Raw genomic sequence first — 23020 nt, 5'->3', positions numbered from 1 at the left:
GCGTCGGAACCCGGTGTCGGAACCACCCAGGCACCGTCTGGTCCCAACTCCGACCAAATACGGACCTTCCATTCCGGAGAAATACTCTTCTGCGTCATACCGAAGGAAGACGCGCGAGGCCTGGAAGCTTCCAGCACGCGTTGCACTGACACGGTCCCAGGAAACCTGCGACTTCGCGGACCCTCGACTCGGCTGAACCCCGCGAGAAGGTGCGTGCAACTTAAAAGACGCACAGGCCACACCTGACCTGCAGGAAGTCTACAAGGAGTGAGCCCACCACGGGTTTGGACGCGTAAAACTTTAGGCTGTGGCCAGTGCGCGGGTCCTCGCCCGGGCGGCGGCGGAGGAAGGCCTTCCATACGAGGATATACCGAACCCGTGGGGCAGACGCATCCCCATTCCGGGTTACCGGCACTACGCACTTCTCTTCCCTCCGGGCTGCAGTGGGCTGAGGGTTGGGCCCCTGGTCTCCAGGGCGTGTGCCCTCCTCGGCCCCCGCCGTCGGCCACTGCTCCTGCTGGTCCCATCGAACTGTCACTCCGACTGGCCGGGGATCTGCGGACGCGGCGGCAGGCCTCAACGGCACTGAAGCTGCCCTGAGAGCACTCCATTGTGTGGTTGTGACCCCACTACCCATGGACCCTATGGACAAACTGGCAAAGTACAAGTTTGCCCCATCGCAAGACGACCCCCGGGGCCCGGACGAGCAAATGATGGCCTCCCAAGGATCTGAGGCCGCCGCAACTAAAGGGGACGTAGCTGATCTACTCAAGGAAATGAGAAGCATGAGGGCAGACATAGGGAGTCGGATTGACAAGATTACGCAAAGGATGGATAAAATGGATGACTGAGTGGAACAGCTCGAACACAATCAAACCTCCCTAAATACGCTGGAAACACAGATGGACCTTCGTATTGCAGAATTAGAGCATAGGGAAGAGGAAATAAAGCTGAAGGTGGATGATCTTGAAAATAGAGAACGTCGTAACAACATACGTGTTCACGGCATTCCTGAAAAAGAAGGAGAGACTGATCTTGACCTGAAACAATCCATTCACAACATCCTGAAACTCCTCTTTAAGGATGACCTGGTAGACGAACCCAAAATCGACCGCATCCACAGAGCAGGAGGCAGGGCAGGAGGCCCGCGTTCGGTCCTAGTCAGATTTCATAACTACGCTGATACGGCCCGCATCTTGGAAAAAGCTAGAAATGCCCCGCCACTCACCATCGGTGAGGCGACTGTCTCTCTCTATCAGGACTTATCATCCCTCACGCTTGCCCTGAGGAGAAAATGTATCCCAATTACGAGGATGCTGAAAGACAAGGGAAGCAGATATCGATGGGGGTACCCGTTCTCTCTCACCTTCGAGTGGCAAGGCTCGACGATAAAGCTCGCTTCGGAGAAGGAAATTACAGACTGCACAGCTGACCTCCTGGGCGACCACGTAGGGGAGCCCTCCCAGGGAGATCCAAATATAAAGGAAGCTGAATGGCGCATCAAGGGTCCCCGTCGGAGGCGTATTCAGGGTTCCAGGAAATTTCGGAGGATGAATGACTCGCGTGACATGGAGCACTAACTTGGACAGGGGATGTGTGTGCTCAATTGCTGGAAAAAATGGCTTCTTCAGATGGGTGCTTTTCCCCGATCACTCCATTTGGGACCCCGCCCGGGGCCGCGCGAAACCAGGTCGAGGTGTCGACTGGGGTGATATTTGCTCATTGAGGATCATGGTTGCATACGTCTTCCTCAAGGCGTTCCTCGACTGCAATATGTCAACCTACCTATGTGCATTGAGCACTCGATTCTGTTTGCACGGTGAACTTGGTGGAGGATATGAGGTAATATCCATGCAGCATAGACATTCTGGGGGGAGTCGATAGTACCATTTCGAAGCTGCGGTTTACTCAGGTTTTTGTATGATTTGTTTGTTGGGGGCTCACTGTTATGTTTGCTTGTAGTGGGATGGGACTGCTTGTTCTTGCGGTCCCCACTGATGGTCCGAGTTCGACTGGGTGAGGTTAACCCAGGCGGATCGGGCGACGATCATAAAGAAGATGGGAGGGGGCGGGGGGGGGGGTGGGGCGGGTGGGCAACATTTCATCGAGCACAACTCAGACTTGAAGGGAGAAATAGCACAATACCCATGAATGTGAGGGCTCCACACACGGCGATGGCACTGACGCAGGCGCACTCGAGGTGCACATACACGTACATGACCTAAAATGACACACACACTCTCCACGGATACGATACGTATCTGCACGCTTAATGTTAAGGGGCTGAACTCCCCCACCAAGAGATCTATGGTGGCCAGGGAATTTAAGAGATCGAAGATCGACATTCTCTTTCTTCAGGAAACGAGATATCGGAAGGGTGAGGAGAGAATGATCCCATCACGGGAGGTTGGGCCCACCTTTTGGAGCTCGGCACCTTGAAGAAAGCGGGAGTGGGAATCATAATCAGCAAAAGCCTGCGGAGCATAATTATGGAGACATGGACAGATCAGGAGGGGAGGGCTCTCATAGTCATTGCTAACATAAGGGGCACGATAGTCACCCTCGCTACGCTCTACGCACCTAACCAGGGGCAAAACAGATTTCTGCATAGAATCAGTGAAAAGGTCTTTGGAATGGCCAGAGGACACACGGTCCTCGGCGGGGATTTTAATATATGGATGGACAGCTCCTTAGACAGACAATCTAAAGCAGACGCAGCAGACCCACCCGGTACCCCAAACGAGGCAAGCATCAAACTGTCCCTTGACCTCTTTGGCCTCACTGATTCCTGGCGTCACTTACACCCGTTGGAGAGAGGCTTCACCTTCCATTCCCTCCCCCATGACAAGCTTACGCGCATTGATTACATTTTTCTCTCAGAGCATCTCTTGCGTATAATGCAGGCAGCTAGTATACAAACATCCGCATGGACGGACCACGATATGGTGATGGTGGATATACCCTGGCACGATCTAACCCCACGAAACTCCAAATGGAGATGTAATGATTCTTTATGGGCCGATTTGGTCTTCAGAGAAAACCTTGAGACTGAAATCAAACAGTTTTTCCTTACCAATGATACGGGGGAGGTGGGAAAGACACACGTTTGGGAGGCCGCCAAAGCGATGCTGAGGGGAATACTAATAAAAGAGGGAGCCGATAAAAAACGTGAACGTGCCCTGGTGGAGACAGATATAAGGGAAAGGCTTGGGAGGGCCCAGGATATGGCACAGTCATCCCCATCCGAGAGGTCTGCACATATTGCCGAAGTCCGCCGTCTCAGGGAAGAGTTGAGAATACTCATTGCCGGTAAGACGGCCCAGACCCTGCAATATCTTAAGCAAAAGTACTATGAGAAGGGTGACAGGGCCGACGCTCTCTTGGCGGCCCGCCTCCGTGCGCAAAAAGCAGAGAGATGGGTTGAAACGATCGAGAGACTGGATGGCACTCTCACAGACACGGTAGTCACAGCCCCCGAGGACATACAAGAAGCATTTGCCTATTTTTACGAAGACCTATATACGTGTGACCCGCCCCCCCCCCGTAGGAAGTATAGACGCATATCTGAAAGAATTACGGATCCCCACACTAACACCCACTGAAGCGGATTCCTTAGACATGCCTGTCCTTGAAGAAGAAGTCATAGAGGCCATCAAGAGGTTGAAAACAGGGAAAGCCCCAGGGGATGACGGATTCACACCTGGGTTCTATAAAACGTTCTCCCCCTTTATTGCTCCTTTTCTTACTTCACTGTTTAACCACATCTTTATCACAGGCCATGCACCTCCATCCTTTTCACAAGCCCTCCTCGCGGTCATTCCAAAAGAGGGCCGTGACCCCAGACACTGTAGCTCTTACCGCCCCATCCCCTTGCTTAATATCGATGCGAAGATTTACGCCAGAGTGATTGCAGCCCGGTTAGAGACATTCCTCCCCAGACTGATAAACTCCGACCAAGTTGGCTTCGTCCTTGGCAGACAGGGCGCGGATACAATGAGAAAAACGCTGCATTTAATCCATGAAGCGAAGGAGATGGAGGGAGACCCGTCCCTTCTGTCTCTGGATGCCGAGAAGGCCTTTGACCGGGTCTCCTGGGAATTCCTGGAGAGGGTACTGAGTTCATACGGGCTGGGACCACAGCTTTCCCGTGCCATTAAAGCACTCTATAGCTCCCCCGTGACGTCCGTGGCGGTGAACGGGGGATACTCTCGTTGGTTTCCCCTTGAGAGAGGCACAAGGCAAGGTTGCCCACTGTCAGCGATCCTATTTGTGATGTCTCTGGAACCACTGGCACAAAAGCTGAGAAATGACACCAGAGTTAAGGGTATCACAGTGGGCGACCGGGAATATAAATTGGGCCTATATGCTGATGATATTTTGCTACATGTGACCGACCCCTTAGACTCGATCCCGGCAGCATTTAGTATTATTGAGGAATATGGAGCGCTTGCGGGACTGAAAATCAATACAGGCAAGTCTGTCCTCCTTCCAATAGATAGTCGCAGAGACGCGGATGCCGAGCGCTTCGCCCCCCTGGGAGTTAAGGTCAGCCTCACTACGCTCCGGTACCTGGGCATTAACGTCACCCGTGACCTTGGATCCCTGTATGAGGCCAACTTCCCCCCAATGTCCCTTGCTCTCCAGAAAGATGTCCAAAGGTGGTCCAAACTTACCATTTCGTGGCTAGGGCGTCTAAATGCTGTAAAAATGGTCCTGCTCCCTAAACTATTGTATCTATTTCAAATGCTCCCTATTAAAATGCCCCCAGACTACTTTACAGACACAAGGAAATTGATATTAACCTTTCTATGGCAAGGCCAAAAGCCAAGAATCCCGAGATCCCTCCTTCAACTTAGAAAGGACAACGCTGGGGTGGGTCTCCCAGATATTGAGACATACTACAGAGCCACTCAGCTTAGGGTCCTTGTCCCACATTTCAGGTAGCAGTCAGAACCCCAGTGGATAGCGCTTGATAACTATCACCTCCGTCCCTTTATTATGAGTGAATGCTATGGGTGCCTGGACCACAACTACGTAACACTGTCAAATCCCACCCCATCATAGGCACGATATGGTCGATATGGAAACCAGGGAGGAAAATGGTGGGTGTCACTACATGGCCCGCCCCACTGGGGCATCTCTGGTCACCAGGGATCCGCGATGCTATTCCTGAGCCAGGGAGTTATGAAGCATGGTATCAGGAGGGGCTGGAAAAGGCAGGGCAACTGCGCCGCAATGACTCCTTTATTACCATTCAGGAGTTGCAGGAAGCCCTCGGCATAGGTAGCCTCTCGGTCTTCCTGTATCTTAGACTCAAAGGGGTAATGTCCAGACCCATATGGAAACAACAGTTACAAAGAGACCTCACACCGTTTGAAAAGATCCTTGATTTATGCACTAGCTCCAAAGGTTTGATCAGTGCTATGTACCTCGCACTCATTGAAATCGATATTAAACCCTCCTTGACACTCAAGGGCAAATGGGAAGCTGATATGGGCAGGCAAGTCTCCCCAAAACTATGGTTACAAATGTGCAGAAGAACGGCGAGATCTTCCCTATCGTGTCAATACAAATTACATGCTATCAAACTATTATACAGATGGCAATACGACCCTGCCCGGCTGGCCAAGATGTACCAGGGAGTAAGCCCGAATTGTTGGAGGGGATGTGGGAGACGGGCCGATTATTGGCATATGTGGTGGGGATGCGCAAAGGTCCAACTCTACTGGTCAGAAGTCCTTAGCTGGATCAGGGACCTTGACAGGGAGGAAAGAGAGACGCATCCACTGCTCGTTTTGTTTTCCTTAACTGAGGACGGGGATAAGATAGTGGTGGAATGCAAAACGGTGCAGGTCCTATTGATGGCTGCTCGAGCATGCCTTACAATGACATGGAAGAGACCCACGCTCCCTAGCAAGAGTGAATGGTGAGCAGTCGCATTGAGCATCTACAGAATGGAGTGCCTGACTGCGGCATTGCATGGGGATCGTCCCACGGTAGAGAACACCTGGTCGGAGTTTCGCTCTGTATATGCTTTGTGAAATGTGTCTGACTCACGCTATATCTAAAGCTATTAAGGTTTAACGCTTGGATTGACTCGAGTACGTGTCTGTTGAATCAATGCGCGACTTTTATGCCCACTGCCATGATTGAAATGACGGTTTATTGGTGTTGTTTAATGCTCTCTCTAATTTCGGGTCTGATATCATGTGCGGGGGGTGGGAATTAGGGGTGGGATATGTTCGGAAACAATGGTTTGGTTTCCTTCAAGTATGCGAAATAAGTGATTGTTATACTACTTACATGCTCGCTTTCTTTGTAACCAAGAGATGTAAGCTGCATTTATGTGACTGCCAAGCCTTTAAAAACCAATAAAAGTGAAATTTAAAAAAAAAAAAAAACCTCTAGAAAGAAACCAGCCAGCACTCCTGTGCTACCAACAAGGACATCCCCGAGAGGACTGTCCAAGATCACACCTGTGATACCTCCATCACCTGAGGCTGAGTGTTTGGAACAACCTTGTGTGGTTGAATCAGCTGCTGAGGAATCAGAGCTGGAAGAGTACCTTGCTCCTGTTGGAGATCTGGATCCTGCAGACCATCCTGAGCTGCAGTCTTTACTGGCAGAAGGTGGACCCTGTAGGGCATACTTCAGCAGAGGTCAAAGAGAGTGTCCTACACTTGAACGTCTTCGCCAACAGGTAACTTCCCAGCTGGACGGGCAAGAGCCAGGGAAGCATAGGTTGTACTGGGAAGATGGCCTCTTCTACAGTGAACCGACTGAGTCTATCCCAGGGGACTACAGAAGACTTGTAGTGCCTCTTGAAAGCAGACTCCAGTTCCTACAATTAGCCCATGAGATACCTTTGGTTGGTCACTTAAGCTTTAAGAAGACCAAGGAAAGGCTCTCTTTATATTTCTACTGGCCTATGTTGGGGCCTGATGTAGATATGTTCTGTAGGAGCTGTCACACTTGCCAAACCTCTGGCAAGAGTGGAGCCAAGAATGTGGCACCCTTGGTGTCTCTCCCAGTGGTGGGAGTTCCTTTTGAGACGATAGGAATTGACAGAGTTGGTCCCTTAAACACTCCCACATCTTCAGGAAACAAGTTTATCCTGGTTGTAGTAGACCATGCTACTAGGTATCCTGAAGCTATACCTATGAGGAATGTTACAGCTCAGACTGTTGCTAAGGCCAGACTTGGTATTTTTACCAGGGTAGGTTTTCTTAAGGAAGTTATCTCTGACAGGGGATCCAATTTTATGTCCCACTACATGCAGGCCATGTGGAAAAACTGTGGAGTAACTTCCAAGTTCTCCTCAGACAAATGGATTGGTAGAGGTTCAACCATACTATGAAGAGCATGATAGGTGCTTTAAAGGAACCCCTTAGAAGAAAGTGGGACCTTCAACTGCCATGTCTTCTCTTTGCATATAGAGAAGTCCCTCAGGAGGGGGTTGGATTTTGTCCCTTTGAACTTCTTTATGGCCATCCAGTTAGAGGCCCCTTGGCCCTAATTAAGGAGGGGTTGGAGAGTGCTCCTTCCCCCAAGCCAGTGAGAGTCACTGACTATGTGATAGGTCTCCGAAGGAGAATGTCACACATGATGGCAGAAGCATCAGATAATTTAAAAGCAGGTCAGGCTCTGGTCAAACATTGGCATGACCAGAAAGCCAACATGGTTGAGTTTACTCAAGACCAGCAAGTTTTAGTTATGGTACCTACAACACAGAGGGCCTTACAGGACAAGTGGATAGGACCCTTCAAGGTTGTGGGTAAAATTGGAGAGGTCAACTATCTGGTGGACTCAGGCAATCCTAAGGAGGCTCCCAGAGTCTTCCACACCAACCGTTTAAAGGCTTATGTCACAAGACCAGAAGTAGAAGCTTTGCTTCTAGCCTCAGCCCTAGAGGAGGAGGAGAGTGAACCTCTACCTGAGTTACTCAGATGCCAGCCTTTAGATGAGAAAATAGAAGGAGTTAATCTCTATTCTAATTTGACACCTGAACAACAGGAGAAGTGCAGGTTTCTGTTAAAAATCAGTTTCCCTCCCTGTTTTCACTATCACCAGGCTTGGCCCCTTGGGGCCAGCATGATATTCAAACTGGTGACTGTCTACCTGTCAAAAACAGAGGTTACAGGATATCAGATCATGTGAGATACCACATAAAGGAGGAGGTCAACAAGATGCTTGATCTCGGGGTAATAGAGCCCTCTACCAGTCCATGGTCTAGTCCAGTTGTTCTAGTACCAAAGGCAGGATCCAAGGAGTTCAGATTTTGTGTGCACTATAGAGCTCTTAATGCAGTCACCAAGACTGATGCCCACCCTTTACCAAGGACAGATGAACTGGTGGATAAACCTGGTTCAGCTAAGTACCTCAGTACATGTGATCTCACTTCAGGCTATTGGCAAATAGCCCTGACAGACCATGCCAAGGAGAGAACTGCATTCTCAACCCTAGCAGGCCTCTACCAGTTTAAGGTAATGCCTTTTGGACTAAGGAATGCACCTGCTACATTCCAAAGGATGGTTAATCATGTTCTGAATGGGATGGAGGACTTCTGCATGGCATACTTGGATGCTATTGAGTGTTCAGCCCTACCTGGAAAGAACATGTTGACCACTTAGGATATGTTTTACAGGCTCTTGAGCAGGCCCATCTGACTATAAAGTCTAGTAAATGTCAAATTGGTCAGACCCAAGTGAGAACCTTCCTATGCCTCACTGGGTACTATAGGAACTTATTGAGAACTATGGGACCATAGCTTCTCCCTTGAATGTGATCTCCTCTCCCAAATTTCCTAAAAAGGTCAGGTGGAATGAGGAGTGCACTCAAGCATTTGAAGGCCTAAAGGAAGCCCTTTGTCAAGCTCCAGTCCTAAGAGCTCCTGACTATAACCAAACCTTCATTGTGCAGATGCTTCAATACAGGTAAAGGTGCAGTCCTTAGTCAACTGGAGAAAGGTAGGGAGCACCCCATTTGCTTCATCAGCAGGAAGCTGAAGGAACCAGAAACAAGGTAGGCAACCATTGAGCATGAGTGTTTTGCTATTGTTTGGTCATTGAAGATGTTTAGACCATGCTTGTATGGATCTACTTTTGTGATTTAAACTGACCAACAACCCTTGAGATGGTTGATGCAAATGAAAGGGGAAAACCCAAAACGACTGAGATGATCAATCAGCCTGCAAGGGTTTTATTTTACCGTTGAACACAGGTCAGGGTGTCACCACCAAACTGATGATGGTGTCATGATGCCTACCTCCAAGGAGCCAGGTCCGACCCAGCAACCCCAGAGGCAGGCATCATTTCCCCCAGGGAAGTGCCAGCGGGCCCAAGCTGGGGCCCTTTAGACACAGTCCTGGCGCCTTAGGCGCCAGGCTCATGTTGGACCCCTGTCCTGGCGCCTTAGGCGCCAGGCTCATAAAGCTAGACATGTGTTCAAGTGTTTTAAGGTGCACTTACCTGATGCAGACCATGCTGCTACATCCAGGCCCTCTTGAGGCCTGAATGGAACTACTTTACCTGTGGACCTACTTTCCCCTGGGTGTGGTCGGGGATGGATACATACCTGATCGGTGGAAGGATACATACCTGGAACTTCTTCCAAAGCTATTTAAACCACGCCCGATCAGCAACTCACGCTTCGCGTTGTTCTGCTCCTCGCAGCTGGACGCTCACCGTGTCAGCTCCTGCATCTGGACTTCAGCCACGCCTGTCAGCATCCTGGGTCACCTGCTAAGAGAGAATTGGAGAGAAAGAAGACCTTACCTGCTAAAGCTGCATCACGGAGACTTCACAGCGACGATCCTGAAAGGAAAGACATCATTTTAAAAGCATTTCGCTTCGATCGCTGCAGCGCTGCATTTCGCTCACCTTTCCTGGGCACCTCCATCTTCAGCAGCGATCATCCGGATCCGCAGCCACTTCCCAGAGCCTAGAGAGAAAAAGACAAGAACACAAGGTGAGAGAAGGAAGGGAATAGGAAAAGCTCAGTTTCCTTCTAAGACTTACCTGTTGGGTCATTCCCATTTCATTTCGGGTCCTGCGGCTTCCTGGCATTCCGGACCCCGGCCCCTATGGGGAAAAAAGACAAAGACATTGAATGAGCGAATGCAAAGACATTACCCGAACGCTCATCCAGAACTTACCTGTCATTTACTGGAACTGCACGTTTCACTTCGGGTCGGCGCCATATCTCCGGCATTCCGAACCCCGGCCTCTAAGGGGAAAAAAGACATAAGCGATTAGCGCTTGCTGCAATAAGACAATGAACATTATTATAAGGCTTGAACTTTTGAACTTGCTACAGAACTCTTACAGCGCCTTACCTGAATAGTCAAGCTTATTTGAACTCCCATCAAACCTCAATCCAGTGAAGGACCTGGATTCCAACGCGCCCCTGCATCAGAAGCAGGATGGAGAACTCATCCTTCCAGACCCTAAGGTGAGACTTCACGGGGAATCGAGGAAGGGTATCGTGGAGGGCTGGAAGGGAGTGGGAGGCTTGAGCATTATTCCGTCAGTAGGTAATACTCCCTTTTCACGCACAGGGGAATATTCCTGCGAGCCAGTGAGTCCATCTTCAGAGTCCTGCGCTTCACCATAGAAGAAGCATCAGCACCCGAAGCCAGACTTGCGCCTCCGTGGGAATCAGGTGAGCGTGACAGATGGTCTCTCCAGGATGTTTGACCGACTGGAGCAAGGAGATTTATCCAGGAGTGCATTAATTCCTCCTGTCCCTTAGTCTGGGGGGGACAAGTGTTATGCTAATTTCCCTTACCTTGTGAGACCCCCAGCAACTTTGCTGGACTTCTAGGATTTTATGTTTTACCTGGGAAGAGTGTGAGCTTTTTTCCCACTCTTCCATGTATTTTGTGTGTGTTTTACTTTTGTGTTCTTTGGTTATGGAGTTTTAAAACTACTCCAGTGGCATCATCTTTTTCTGTGTGTCACACAGCACCTTCAGTGGCACAGGGGTGTCTTTCAGACTCCCCAAGGTTTAAAACTCCTTCTCTGGAACTGACTACTGACTACTGTCTCCCAGAGCATGTAAAGTTAAATTGGATTTACTAGTCTTTTTAAATGTACTGACCCAGCACACCCTATGTGTGCTGGGTCTGTACACCCAGCACACCCTACTATAGAGTGCTGGAGGGGTTGCCTGGCTTCCCCTGAGTCGAAACACTCATGTAACAGTAACATTTTACCCTTTCCTACTTTAAATGGCTGGTGGCAGTGGTTTAGATCAACTACTGTGATTTTTCCCGACTGCTAACAATGGTAGCTAAAACTCGGGTCAGCCATGTTTTTCAATATGGCGCCCAAGTAAAAACAGACTCCGGTCATCTTTTTTCGCCATTTCTTTTAGGAAAGGTCCTTCTTGTGTTTGTCTCTGTGCGCCAAACCCAGTTTGGTCCCTTTGTTCATTGGCCTTTGGCGGGCTTCAGTGCTGAAGCCCTCCTCTGGCGCCAGGGTGTCTGGGGTGTACAGGATGTTAGGGAGGTGCCCGAAACTCCCTGTGCTTAGTCTCCTAGGAGACATGAATGCACTCTGGCGTGATTGGCTGGCTGGCTGTCCGGCAAGGACAGCCATCCTGCTGTGTGAGTGACAGCCAGACTGGAATGAATGGGGGAAAACTGCTTAAAAGCAGGTCTCTGGGACTTGGAAAGCAGAGTCGACCACTGGAATGAAAGAAATGAAGAAGAGAGGAAGGAAGAGGACTGCTGCAACTACTGGACTACCGGTGAAGCCCTGCTGCAGGTCCGAATTGCCTGAAACTCTGACAACAGAGAAGCCCTTCAAGGTTAACTTCTTCCCTTGAGTTTGGTGGGAACAACCAACTCGCAAGCCACCTGGACACCGTCCTATTCTGGTCGACTTTTCATCAGAGCGCTGAAAACCGGATAGCCAGAGGGAAGAAAACCAGCTTGTAGACTTTAAGGCACTCACACCTTAAACCGATGTCTTGCTACAGCTTTTGGCCTCTTCCCTGGGCAGGGCATGCACCTCCCGACGTCCTCCTTCTTGTCCCCACGACTGAAGCTCAGGAACAGCGAGATCTGCTTGAACTGCCAGGAATAACCGCCTCAGCTACAGCTTTCTTCATTGACAAGGTACTGTGCAAATGAGGTCCGGAAATCCTTTCGGCCATAGAGAAAGTGTGTGAAACTTTCCTCAACTACGAAGGCTTGTCCTTCCCTAAACATTCGTCAAACTTTTTGGCTAGCCAAATTCTTTAAAAATCTGTGGCAAAGACTTAACCGTTATATACCAGAACCGTGCTATCCTATACAAAAGACTCTGAACCATTGACTTTGGCCCAGGTCTGTTGAGAAGAATTGCTGGTTGTATTTAACTGAAACCCTTTGCCCTGCCTATGAATGTATTTGAGCTGTCTATTCTTATAACCTTGTCTTTTCCCTCCTTTATTAAGTATCTGAAGTGCCATTGCTCCCACATCATTTTGGGGCTAAACTTGTTCATTTACTTACCGGTTGGATTTTTGTGGTGTATTAGTGTGTGATATTGAACTGCTTATGCTAGAGTCATGTTTTCTAAATGACTGAGTAAATAAATGTATATTCTTTTATCAAAAAACCTTGAGTAAGTGTTTACTTGAATCACTGTATTAGTTGGTCCTTTGTGTAACTTGTTCTACTGCTCACTTAAACTCTTGAGATAAGTCTGGCTGCTCAGCCATCACTATCACTTTAAGGTGTAGTACAGGCTTGTACCAAAGGTGAAATTGTGCTTACACTTGTAGTCCTAATTGCCTGTAGTGTTCCCAAAGGGTACTGCAGGTGATACTGCCTAACACTGCTCAACCCCGCTATGCACAGGCTAGACCCGCCAGCCTTGCCCAGCACGGCCGGTGCTCATTCAGCAGGTCAGAGTGTGTTTCGCCACAATTCAGTGCATTGTCACCTGGGCTGAGCCGGGAGCAGTTAAGTAGCCATGCTTCTCGCTCTGGCTCCAAATCACCCCCAACCACCTTTAGCCACATTTGTTTTGTGTCACGTGTGTCATGACTCGGCCTTACCACAGCACAAATTCAAAATCTCACACACTATAGCCAAACATTTTTCTTTTTTAAAGGAGAGTAGTCAAGGCCACCACAAAAGACACATCTGAACAATGAAGAACCCAATAAGAAAACTGAGGAAAGAAATCTTCTGGGAGGTAAAGGGCCCTTGAGGTAATTACAGCTATTAAAAAAAAACTTAAGCAAAGTTTGAGAAGCAGTGAAATGGGAGTTGAATGGTGCAAAAGGCACATGCAAGCGATGAACCAAGGATAACATGGGAAGAGCTATGTGGTAGTAGCCATCCAAAACATTTGTTCTTAAAGCAGCATAGTCTTTTCTGGCTATGTCGCCTGGGTTTAGTTTCTCCAAAGGTGAGAAAGGGAAACTGCTAGAAGGAAAAGCACAACAGAGATGCATCAGAGCCTCATTTTATGAAAGACAAGCTGTAAAGATGTCTGGCAGCACTGTTGCTTTAACTAAATGATGTAAATATGTTGAAATGAAAAAGATTGGTCTGTGACACTGAAAGACTTTAGGGTACATGAATGTTCGATTTAATCACCAATATGTATGGTCCCCTTGACCCTTTCAGCCCCTATATCAAGTTCTTCAAACAATTATTTCAAATTAAAAAGGAAGACCTACCTGTCCAGAATCCTGTCCAGGCCCTAGGAAGAAATAAAGGGAAAGGATTTTAGTAACCATGTTACAAATACATTTGTAAATGACACCTAAAGCCCCTGTACAAATACCCTCTTCTATAGACCTTACAAACCTAAATAGGTGTGAGCTGTTCACTGCCCCAATAATGTGGAGATGCTGTACCTTATACTAAGATGGAATGTCTACTTGTAACATGGGGGTCATTACGAGATAGGCGGTAGCCATGGTGCTATTAGCACCATGGCTGCCTCCCAAACCGTGTCCGAGTCCGGTCTTGTTCAATGGGGACTTACCGGTGCATTCCGACCATGGAGGAACCGGTAAGTCCCCATTGAACGAACCATTCATTCCCCATTCCCATTTGAGCCCCCATATGGCTCAATGGGAATGGGGAAGGCGCTAATAACCGGCTCGCGACTAGCAAGCCCGTTATTAGCGCCCTGGTCCCTTAGCTGGACCCTTAAGGGATGTGTGGTCAGACCACACGTTCCTTACGGTTCCCGCTAATGGACCACGGAATTGGGCGGTAAGAGATTACCGGCACCGGTCTTCTTACCGGTGCCCGGTATCCCTTACCGCCCAACTTGGAATGAGGCCCATAGTGTCCTCATAGGTGTTGGGATCCGACAGAGTGGTGAGCCTAGAGCCAAGGGATCCTTCCCCTTTGCTCCTAGTCGTAGACCCTTGGGGTAGTGTACAGGGGATTTCATAGGGGACCGCTTTGTGGCACTACGGCTTAGCAGGGATCAGTCATACAACAGCTCAGATAATCCCCCTCTGCAGGGAATAAATAAATCAATTTAGGTGAAGTCCGACCCCACCCCAGTCAGAGAACTGTTCCTGGGATGCCAACATCATATTAGCAGGGGTGAAGAGTAAGCCACACCACCCCACACACTTTAAGAATAATATTTGTACAATGTTTACATTCATGAGGATGCATGAAATGAAACAGGTAGTCCTTGTGGATGATATTGCTTTTCTTGAGATCTGCTTATTTGGATTAGTGAAACTCTACCTGGAGCTAGATCCACAGACCAGGGACAAACCCCAAAATATAGGTGAGAAAAACATAAACACTTTGACAGCTTTCCCAGCCCTAGAGAAGGCCTGAAGCCAAAACCTACCCCGCATGCAAAGAGCTGAGGGCTACAGGAGCAAGTAGTTAGGGAGAGGCTAGGCATTTCTGTAAAATGCAAAATGTCCACCCTGCCTTAAATTGCCACTGCTCCACCAAGCTCAGTCCTTCAAAACATAAAAGACAGAAGTGGCCACTACCAATCCCAGAGAAGGCACCCCCACTGAAACAGCTGCAGTCCCTTACTTTGGGAGCCTGATAAGGACACAGGTAGGGAGAGCTTACTATAAAGGTATTTCTCAACATTGTCATGGCAAGGGTAGTGGAGGAAGAAAGCAGCGTTTGGAGCTGGAGGAAGGAGTATAGAGCACGAAAAAAGGTGATAGGAGAGTGGGCCGAAGTAGACTTGGTGGAGAAGTGGAGCGGAAGAGATGCAAATAGTGGAGTCTGGAAGAAGGGGAGCCCAGGAGGGGAAAAGGAAATCTCCATGAGGTGGAGTTTATTTTAGAGGAGGTTGGTGGAGTTAATGTGAAGTAGGAGGTTATCTTAGGTGAAGTTGGGAAGAAAATTACTTCACAGATGATCCCAGCAGAAGAAGTTAGTTGAGGCGAAGTGAGAGAGGATTTTACATTCAAGCAGGTTGAGAGAGAGGACATTGAGGAGGCCCTACTAGAGACATTTCTATCAGAGGAGATTTGGTGAGCGCACGATTGATGAGGAAGTCATATCAGAGAAAAGCATTGCAGGTGAGGTTATGGATGAAGGTGTATTAAAAGATGAGGTGAAGCCACAGAAGAACATCAGGCGATGGGAATTAAGTTGGCATAGTCAAGGAGGAAGTGGCAATAGGGCACAAGATGGTTTGACCATGGGAGTTAGAGGAGGGATATCGAGTTTCAAAGCTATGGGAAAAACGTTACTGGGGAAAAGAAGAGCTAGATGAAGGTTCTGCTTACCAAGGTCAGGAGGTAGAGCTGTTTTGGTTAGGTTTCCCGTGTTATCGAACGTGCTTGGCGGGAGGGGGTGAAGGGCTGGGAAAATGGGCAGGAAAGTACCAGGAAGTTTATGAAGAGTTGGAGGCACTCAAGAGAATTGGAAAGGAGTTTTAAGAGAAGGAATAGGTCTGAAGGTGCGAAGAAGATCATATAGAGATAATTCAGGCTTGAAGGGTTAGGGAGTGTCCTAAGTGAGTAGCTAAGGCCCAGTAAGGTGAAGAAGGGAAGACCAGAAGAACGACCCCAAAAACTAGGAAAGGAAGAAGAGGAATGAATAAATAAAGAGGAAGCTGAGAGGGACCCAGAGAGGTGAAAAGGAGGGGCCCAGAGGGACGAAGAAGGGCAGAAAAGTTAGGGGGGAAGGCTAGCATAGGTCAGCAAAGTCTATCCATCTATTGCCACCCTCCTAACGTCTTGCTTCCACTGCTGGGACTCTGCATAGGAATATAAACTGGATGTGGAGACCAGAAAGCAGACATTTTGAGATATTCTGGCTAGGCAGTGTCCCGGCAAGAAGCAAGGTGCAGGATCCCCATAACCCATTGACTTCAGTAATCCAGGGAAGGGCCCTGGAGGGATTTTTAATTCGATGGATTCTCAAATATTTATTGGGATTATACATTCATTTTTGGCATAGAACCATTTATTTGGACACAGAATTATAATCCTCCCACTGGATTATTTTGTTATTGCTTGCCTACTGTGATGAATCAAAGGAATTTGTCCCTTCTCCCCAATGGGGAGCCACCCCCCTGTGAGGTTAGGCAGGTGACACAAAAGACTGGGTTGCTGAAGCCGAGGTGCAACCCCAGTACGCAAGAGCATCAGGGCAGGACCCCGATATGAGAGGCTGAGACACCAAAGTCACGGCGCAGCCCAGACACAAGAAAGCCACAAGGGAGGACACGAGAAACTGGGACAGCAGAGTTGACACACAATCCCAGTGCGAGAGGCTAGCATGATAGAAACCCAGGAGAAGGAGGTGGCGAGACCACAGGAAGCCCATGGTGGACAGCCGGTACTTGAGTTATCGCCGATGCCACAGCGTCTCTGCAAGCAGGGAGTGCCCAGCCCGCCTCTGAAGACCGGGACACCATGGATAGAAGGACCACAAAGAGAAGTACACCGAAGAAGATGAGGCAACCACGTTCCGAGGCCCAAGAAGAGGTCACCAAGGAACAACGCTTCTGGAGACGTTCCTCTTCGTAAAAAAAGGTAGAGGGCAGAACAGGAGACCGGAAAGGGATCATTATATCATGCAGATCACTCGCCCCAGTAGAATTTTTGAGCAAGACTTTTTTTGAAACCAGGTGAACCTACTTTGTTGGGCTACAAGAGAGAGAATGAGCATTGTAAGAAAAGATAACTGGAGAACAATATATTGGGAAAGAGAGTAAGACACAAAACAGGTTCTGAAATCCCTGAATTTAAATGATCAGGGAAACACAAAGAGACATTGATAATCTGAACGTTAAAGTACTACAACAAGGAATAATAGTACCCTTGGAGAAGGAGAAACCCATAAGATATTTCATATCAGAAGAAGATGTCTAAAGGAAAGCACACTGTGTATCAGAGAATATATAACAGAGAGTCAATCAAATAAGCAAGTAGGACAAAGTAACTTTAATTTAAATTCACCAAGATGAGAAAGGCCACCTGAATAATAGTCACCTTCTAAGGTAGGCTGGAATTGGCAACAACGAATATATATCTTGGAAAAGAAGCCCTAAAGAGGATCCCAAGGAGAAGAGGAAAGTACAGAGCACAAATGAAAAATAACAGAGAATAATCAAAGAAGTCACAAGAGGCTATGTGATAATTTCACTTCATTAAACACGTCTACAGATTGGTACTAAAGTGCCCTCAAGGAGAAGGGAGTCATTCTCTGGATATAAGCTAGTTCTTATAATTGTAGGGTCAAGTAGGATAGTTTTTGGACAGCAGACTATTTCCTTTTGAACATTCGCGGCTGAATGACCAGCACCTTGGTTAGAAATATAGGCATGGAATCGTCCGATAGAGACAGGGAAAGTTAGGCATTATCCTTTACTTTAATAAAAGTTTATGAATCATATCCTCACGGAGTCTGTGTCCTTCTTCTGACTCGCCACACTATGCATGATTAAAAGGTTGGTTTCATATTTATCTGTCATCTGATTTTAGTTATTCTGTCCACATTTTGATAATATCCCAAATAAAATAGGCATAATCACTTTTTGTGTGGACATCTGATCCTTCGATCTGGGTACCCATCCTCACACATCATTCATCTAACGCACAGAAACCAATGGGAAAATCAGTGCATCGTCTAGTGACAAAACTAATATATAGGGACTTCATATTGATAATGTAGAAATGTATGCCCTAAGAGCAGTTTGGCGCTACTCTCAGAAGAGAAAACAAGGAGAAAACAAAGTGAGCAGGAAAAGGATACACATAGCCCCAACACTAAGACCTTAGCTGTACCTCTTATATACCCACCAACTGGAGATGAAGACACACAGGAAAAGATTCATTGAGAACAGCAAAGTGTACAGGAGGGCGGACCGACCTCTGACGGGCCCATGGGATCAGAGCTCACCCTCAAGTACTTTAAGACGAGATAGCTGCACCTTGAGGAGGATGGGATGCAGGATTCTGTTACTCCAACATCAATCAATAAGTACAACTCAAATGGTTTGGCAAAGGGAAGTCTGTTTAATGACAAGTACAAAAAACGGGGAAACATTAGGGAATCATCAGTGATGTGATCGCCCGTCTCGCTTCAACTTCCACAATCTTCATTCAAACAGCAATTTTTATAGGCAATATTCCTCATCATTGACGTGTAACACTCGAAAGTTTGTCATGCAATTCTATTTGTTGGAAAAAGTAACTTAAGTATAGGTACTATAACTGTATATGGTAACGGGGTGTGAGGATTGGATAACTCTTATCGGGTGGGCGTCTACGCCCATCCCTCTACATCACTTGTGCTCAACGTCACTACAAGTACGACGTCTCATTGGTTCGACTCGCTATAGGACCCTAGATTATTTGGTCCATTTTGATTGGGTCGGTTACACCCCTAGGCATAAATCTCCCACTTTAATGAGCAGCTTGCAGAATGGTTACCCAGATGCGGCATGCCCCAAGATTCACCCTGCCTCCCTTCCATCAATCAGTACTTTAGGGTTATGTGTCAATTAGTTGGCTGAGGACGGCCTCGAAACTGTAGCTTCTTATCAGGGAACGTTATGGCATCCTCTGGTTTTGGGTGACATCAGACGTTGATACCTCTTCGCACTTGGCTGATCATGTGTCAGTGCACAGTGAAGCTGCTTCCTTTTCCATCTATTTGCGTATTTGATTCTCTCTTTGGCCTCGCCATCTGCCTGGGCCTCATTATCTTGACCTTCACGGGCAGGCTGCTATGCTCTTAAGTTCCGATTCTTCGGAGTTGCCGCTCTCCTCCCTTCCTTGAGTTGACTTTGAATTCCTAGGCATGAGCTGCTTCTTGCTAAGTTTCGATTCCGCTCTTTTGTCTGGCTTTGTGCTGTATATGAATCCTGGCCTGTTTGGCCCCTACCATCCTGGGCTTAATTCTGCTTTCATGTAAAGTGGACTGCACTTTTATAATGTGCTTCATTGAGGTAGATATATATATGCATATAGTTGGCGCTTGCCGCTCTATTCTTCTATGAAGCATAGCAAGCCGTACTGTTTTCTGAGCTTCTTGCGTTACAAGCCTATGTATAGGCGTTAACTGGTTGCATATTTTCATCCTGTTTTATGGTTACGTTTCTTTATATTTCGACATCGTCTCTTCTTCTATGTCTGTGATAACTTTATCCATAGTGTTTCCTCTTAGTGTATTATCTTTTGGTTGTTATTCGTTCATCTGTACATCTTTCCCGGCCCTCGTGACATCACCATTCGCCTTCCATTAAGGCCCTTTGGGTCTCTTCTGGGACAGTCTGAAAGTAGTCTTCATGTCGTGTCAGCTGTGGGTATGGTTGTCTCAATGGGTACCGTGCTGCCCATGGTTGTCTGGTAATTGGCCCTTCAACAGGTATTGCTCTTCCGATGGGCACTGGACAGAGCCCTAGCGCGGCTCTCTGCTGGTTTATTTGCTCATCATACGTCACATATCTCGGCGAGTATGTTCCTGGTATTTCAAAATGGGTGGCTGGAGTGCAGGCCATATCTGGGACCTCCTCTACACTCCCCCCTCTGGTTGTTTCATCGACCACTTCTGTTTCCTCCTTTGTATTCTCCTTACTTTGTTCTTCGGTATTCAGTTCTTCTTCATCTTCTGGGTTTGTACAAGATGGTGCAAAGGTGTGCCTCTTTGGAGTCCAAATCTTTATCACTCCTTTCAAGCTTCCTGTTTTTTTTACATGTTTGTCTTTGTTCCAGGTCATTAGCTGGCATTGTCCATTTGGGCTGCATTAGATCCATTTTCCTTCATACTTTCTTCGTTTCCTGGGATACACAAATTTTGTTTCTTCTGGCGCATATTCGCTGGCCTTCACAAATTCTCTTATTTCTTCATCAGTCAGGTCTCTGGGCTTCCAACCTGGTTTGACATCGATCATGATCTTCATCCCAATGGCTTTCTTCGCAGTTTTCTGGCATTGTGAGATAATTACTGTAAAGACTGGAGGGGGGTGTCTGTACTTCTGCTCTCTATATGGTAGAGGAGAGGCACAGAGGACCCGAGCCAAGATTCTCTATTATTAGTACGTGGTCGAGCAATCAAGGCCTAGCTTCTCGGGAGGTGATGCAGGCTGGTTCTTAAGTACAGTGTAGTCCCCAAGCCCCCACAAAGGAATGTCCACACACTGTATTACCGAAAACACAGTCTTTATATAACTAATATTCTAAGGTATGCACACTATCACAATAACTCACTTTGTACTCAGAAATCAACAATATATACAATTCAAAGTGGTGCCACCAATATTATCAGATCTCATTAAAGTGCATCAACTATACTGTTAGAATGTCACACAGATCAATAACAAGGAAACCAGCAATAGAGATAGGAAGGAAAGCAGGATGGTTGAAACAATAGGCAGAATACTGGCCTCTACCGTTAAGCACAGTTCTGTGTGGAGATCCCCCCACCTGGGCAACCTGTAAAATAAGGATATAGCACAAGCCCAGTCCATATATTGCTCAATAGTCTTATTCTCTCCTATAATGTTTTTAATCCCCCAATGTACCTGGTGGAGCAGAGTTCTTCGAAGAAACATCGACGGATCCTTCTTGAGTGACTCCCCTTAAAGCAGGAGCCACGGATCGTCGAGAGATGTCAAAGAGGGTGAACTTGGCATCGATGGCGTTGATGAGAAGTTTGAGGGTGCCGAGACCACGGCGTCGATCCAGGCAGTGCTCGTAGGCGACGTCCTGCTGGGATGAGGTGTGCGGGGCACTTCGGCGATTGATTGTTCAGGACCGCAAAGAGTTTCTGAAGAACTGTGGCCCAGCAAGGGCATCGAGTCTTCAAAGTCTTTGTGGCCTTCAGGTGGCGGGAAACCCACCGGCGGATTCTCCTTGGCGCGTCAGCGGCCTCGACTTTCTCCAGCAGGACAAAGCAGTCGACGTTGCGGACAAGGGAGTCCTTCGATTCAAATGTTCTTAGCCAAAGGAGCGGGTGGCTCCGGTCGTCGGTGGCACGGCGTCAAGCGGTCCCCTCTTCTGGGGCAACACGACTTCGACGGGCCTCCAGCGGTTACACAAAACTGCGAACCCTGGTCAACGCCAATGGACTTCGACAGCAGCAAAGTCCTGGTGCTTCACTTCGTTCATCTCAGCGGTCCACGTCTCCGGTCGGCAGCCTTTCAAGGGTCTGACTTTCAGGGATCTTCGGCGAAGGTTAGCGGTGCTCGATGGTCCCTCGGAGCACGGGAAGAGGGCGCATTACCAGGTCCTCTCTCGGATCAGTCTTCGACGAATTCGGCAGCTTTCAGATCAGGTTGAAGCAAATGCAACAGCAAGTCTTCTTCTTCCAGCTGGGCGTCGAGGATCAGCAGTTCCAGTTACTCTTCAAGTGTAGACACAGCTTCTGAACAATTTCCAGTGGTGAGAGGTCCCCAGATATACTATTCTGTCTCTCATCCACACTGCTGGGTCACACTTAGCAGCCAATCATACAGAAGGGCATTCATGCAGTCAGTCAACCAATCAGGCATACAGTGCATTCAGGCCACCCGGCTCCCACTCAGACACTCACAACAAGGAATGTGGATTGGGACAAGTACCCTGCCATTCAACACTACAAACTGCATTCAGGCCAGTTTCGGGCAGGGCTGTCTCAGTCTTTGTCTCTCATACCAGAAATCAGACAGCCACAACAAGAAGTGCACATTGATCACACACTCCATTCACCCAGGTCCCACAATATACTGTCACTGGGAAGGCTCCAGCCAGTCTGGACTGGACTTCACAACAACACCATATATGGAACTTCCACCCAACAGCCAGTCAGGGGGAAGGGACAGAGGCAGGGCTTCCCAGGACTTTGGGAAAACAAGGTAACAGGCAGTAGAAAGCAAGAGGCCACAGGGGCCATCTTGTTTTCTATCCGGAATCAACTGATTCCAATGGCAGGGCCTGGGTATCCCAAAATGGAGGATACTCAGAGCACCTGTCAAATTCAGCATGGAGCTGCCACCAGCCCATACCTTGCTCTGTGGGCCACCCCCAGGTGCCCAAAAACATACACTAGGGGCACAGGGTTGTACCCCCACCCATGGGTGCCATAAGGGTATCCCATGGGTCTGTACAGCAAACGAAAAACAGGAAGTGTTACACTGCCAGGAGTCCCACATGGACTCCTGGGCAGAGAACAATACAGAACACTATGAAAAAGGACTACAGAACAAGGACAGGGAGACCCTGTCCCTCCAATGCATTTCCAGCATCACAGTCACCCCCCCAGACTGAGGTTAGGGTGCCTAATCTCCCACGAGATAGACACCCTCATCCAGACGGTCAACATACCTTCTGCAAAGGCCATCTGCATTATCGTGACTCTTCCCTGGTCTGTGCTCTATGGTGAAGTCTAGCCCTTGCAGGCTAATGGACCACCTGAGCAGTTTCGGGTTTTCACCCTTCATCTGCATAAGCCACTTCAGGGGCTTATGATCTGTTTGGACCTTGAAGGTAGACCCCGTAAGGTAGGGCCTAAAACGCCTAAGGCTCCAAACTATACTGAAACATTCCTTCTCAACAGTAGCCCATCTAAGGTCTCTACCCTTGAGTTGTC

At 48.1% G+C, this 23020-nt stretch overlaps 1 protein-coding gene across 1 annotated transcript in view; it reads right to left on the bottom strand.

The window, feature by feature from the left end:
- LOC138521762 (E3 ubiquitin-protein ligase TRIM39-like) overlaps positions 1 to 23020 on the bottom strand; it is a 1417788-nt gene that overhangs the window by 296965 nt on the left and 1097803 nt on the right. Inside the window, exon 5 of the mRNA XM_069634827.1 lies at positions 13675 to 13697. Within this exon, the coding sequence (XP_069490928.1) occupies positions 13675 to 13697 (23 nt within the window). The remainder of the gene's footprint in view (positions 1 to 13674; positions 13698 to 23020) is intronic.

This window comes from Ambystoma mexicanum, chromosome 13 (assembly GCF_040938575.1).
Source record: "Ambystoma mexicanum isolate Mex_15411 chromosome 13, UKY_AmexF1_1, whole genome shotgun sequence".
Taxonomy (NCBI): Eukaryota; Metazoa; Chordata; class Amphibia; order Caudata; family Ambystomatidae; genus Ambystoma; species Ambystoma mexicanum.
This window is presented reverse-complemented; position numbering and strand designations above follow the sequence as displayed.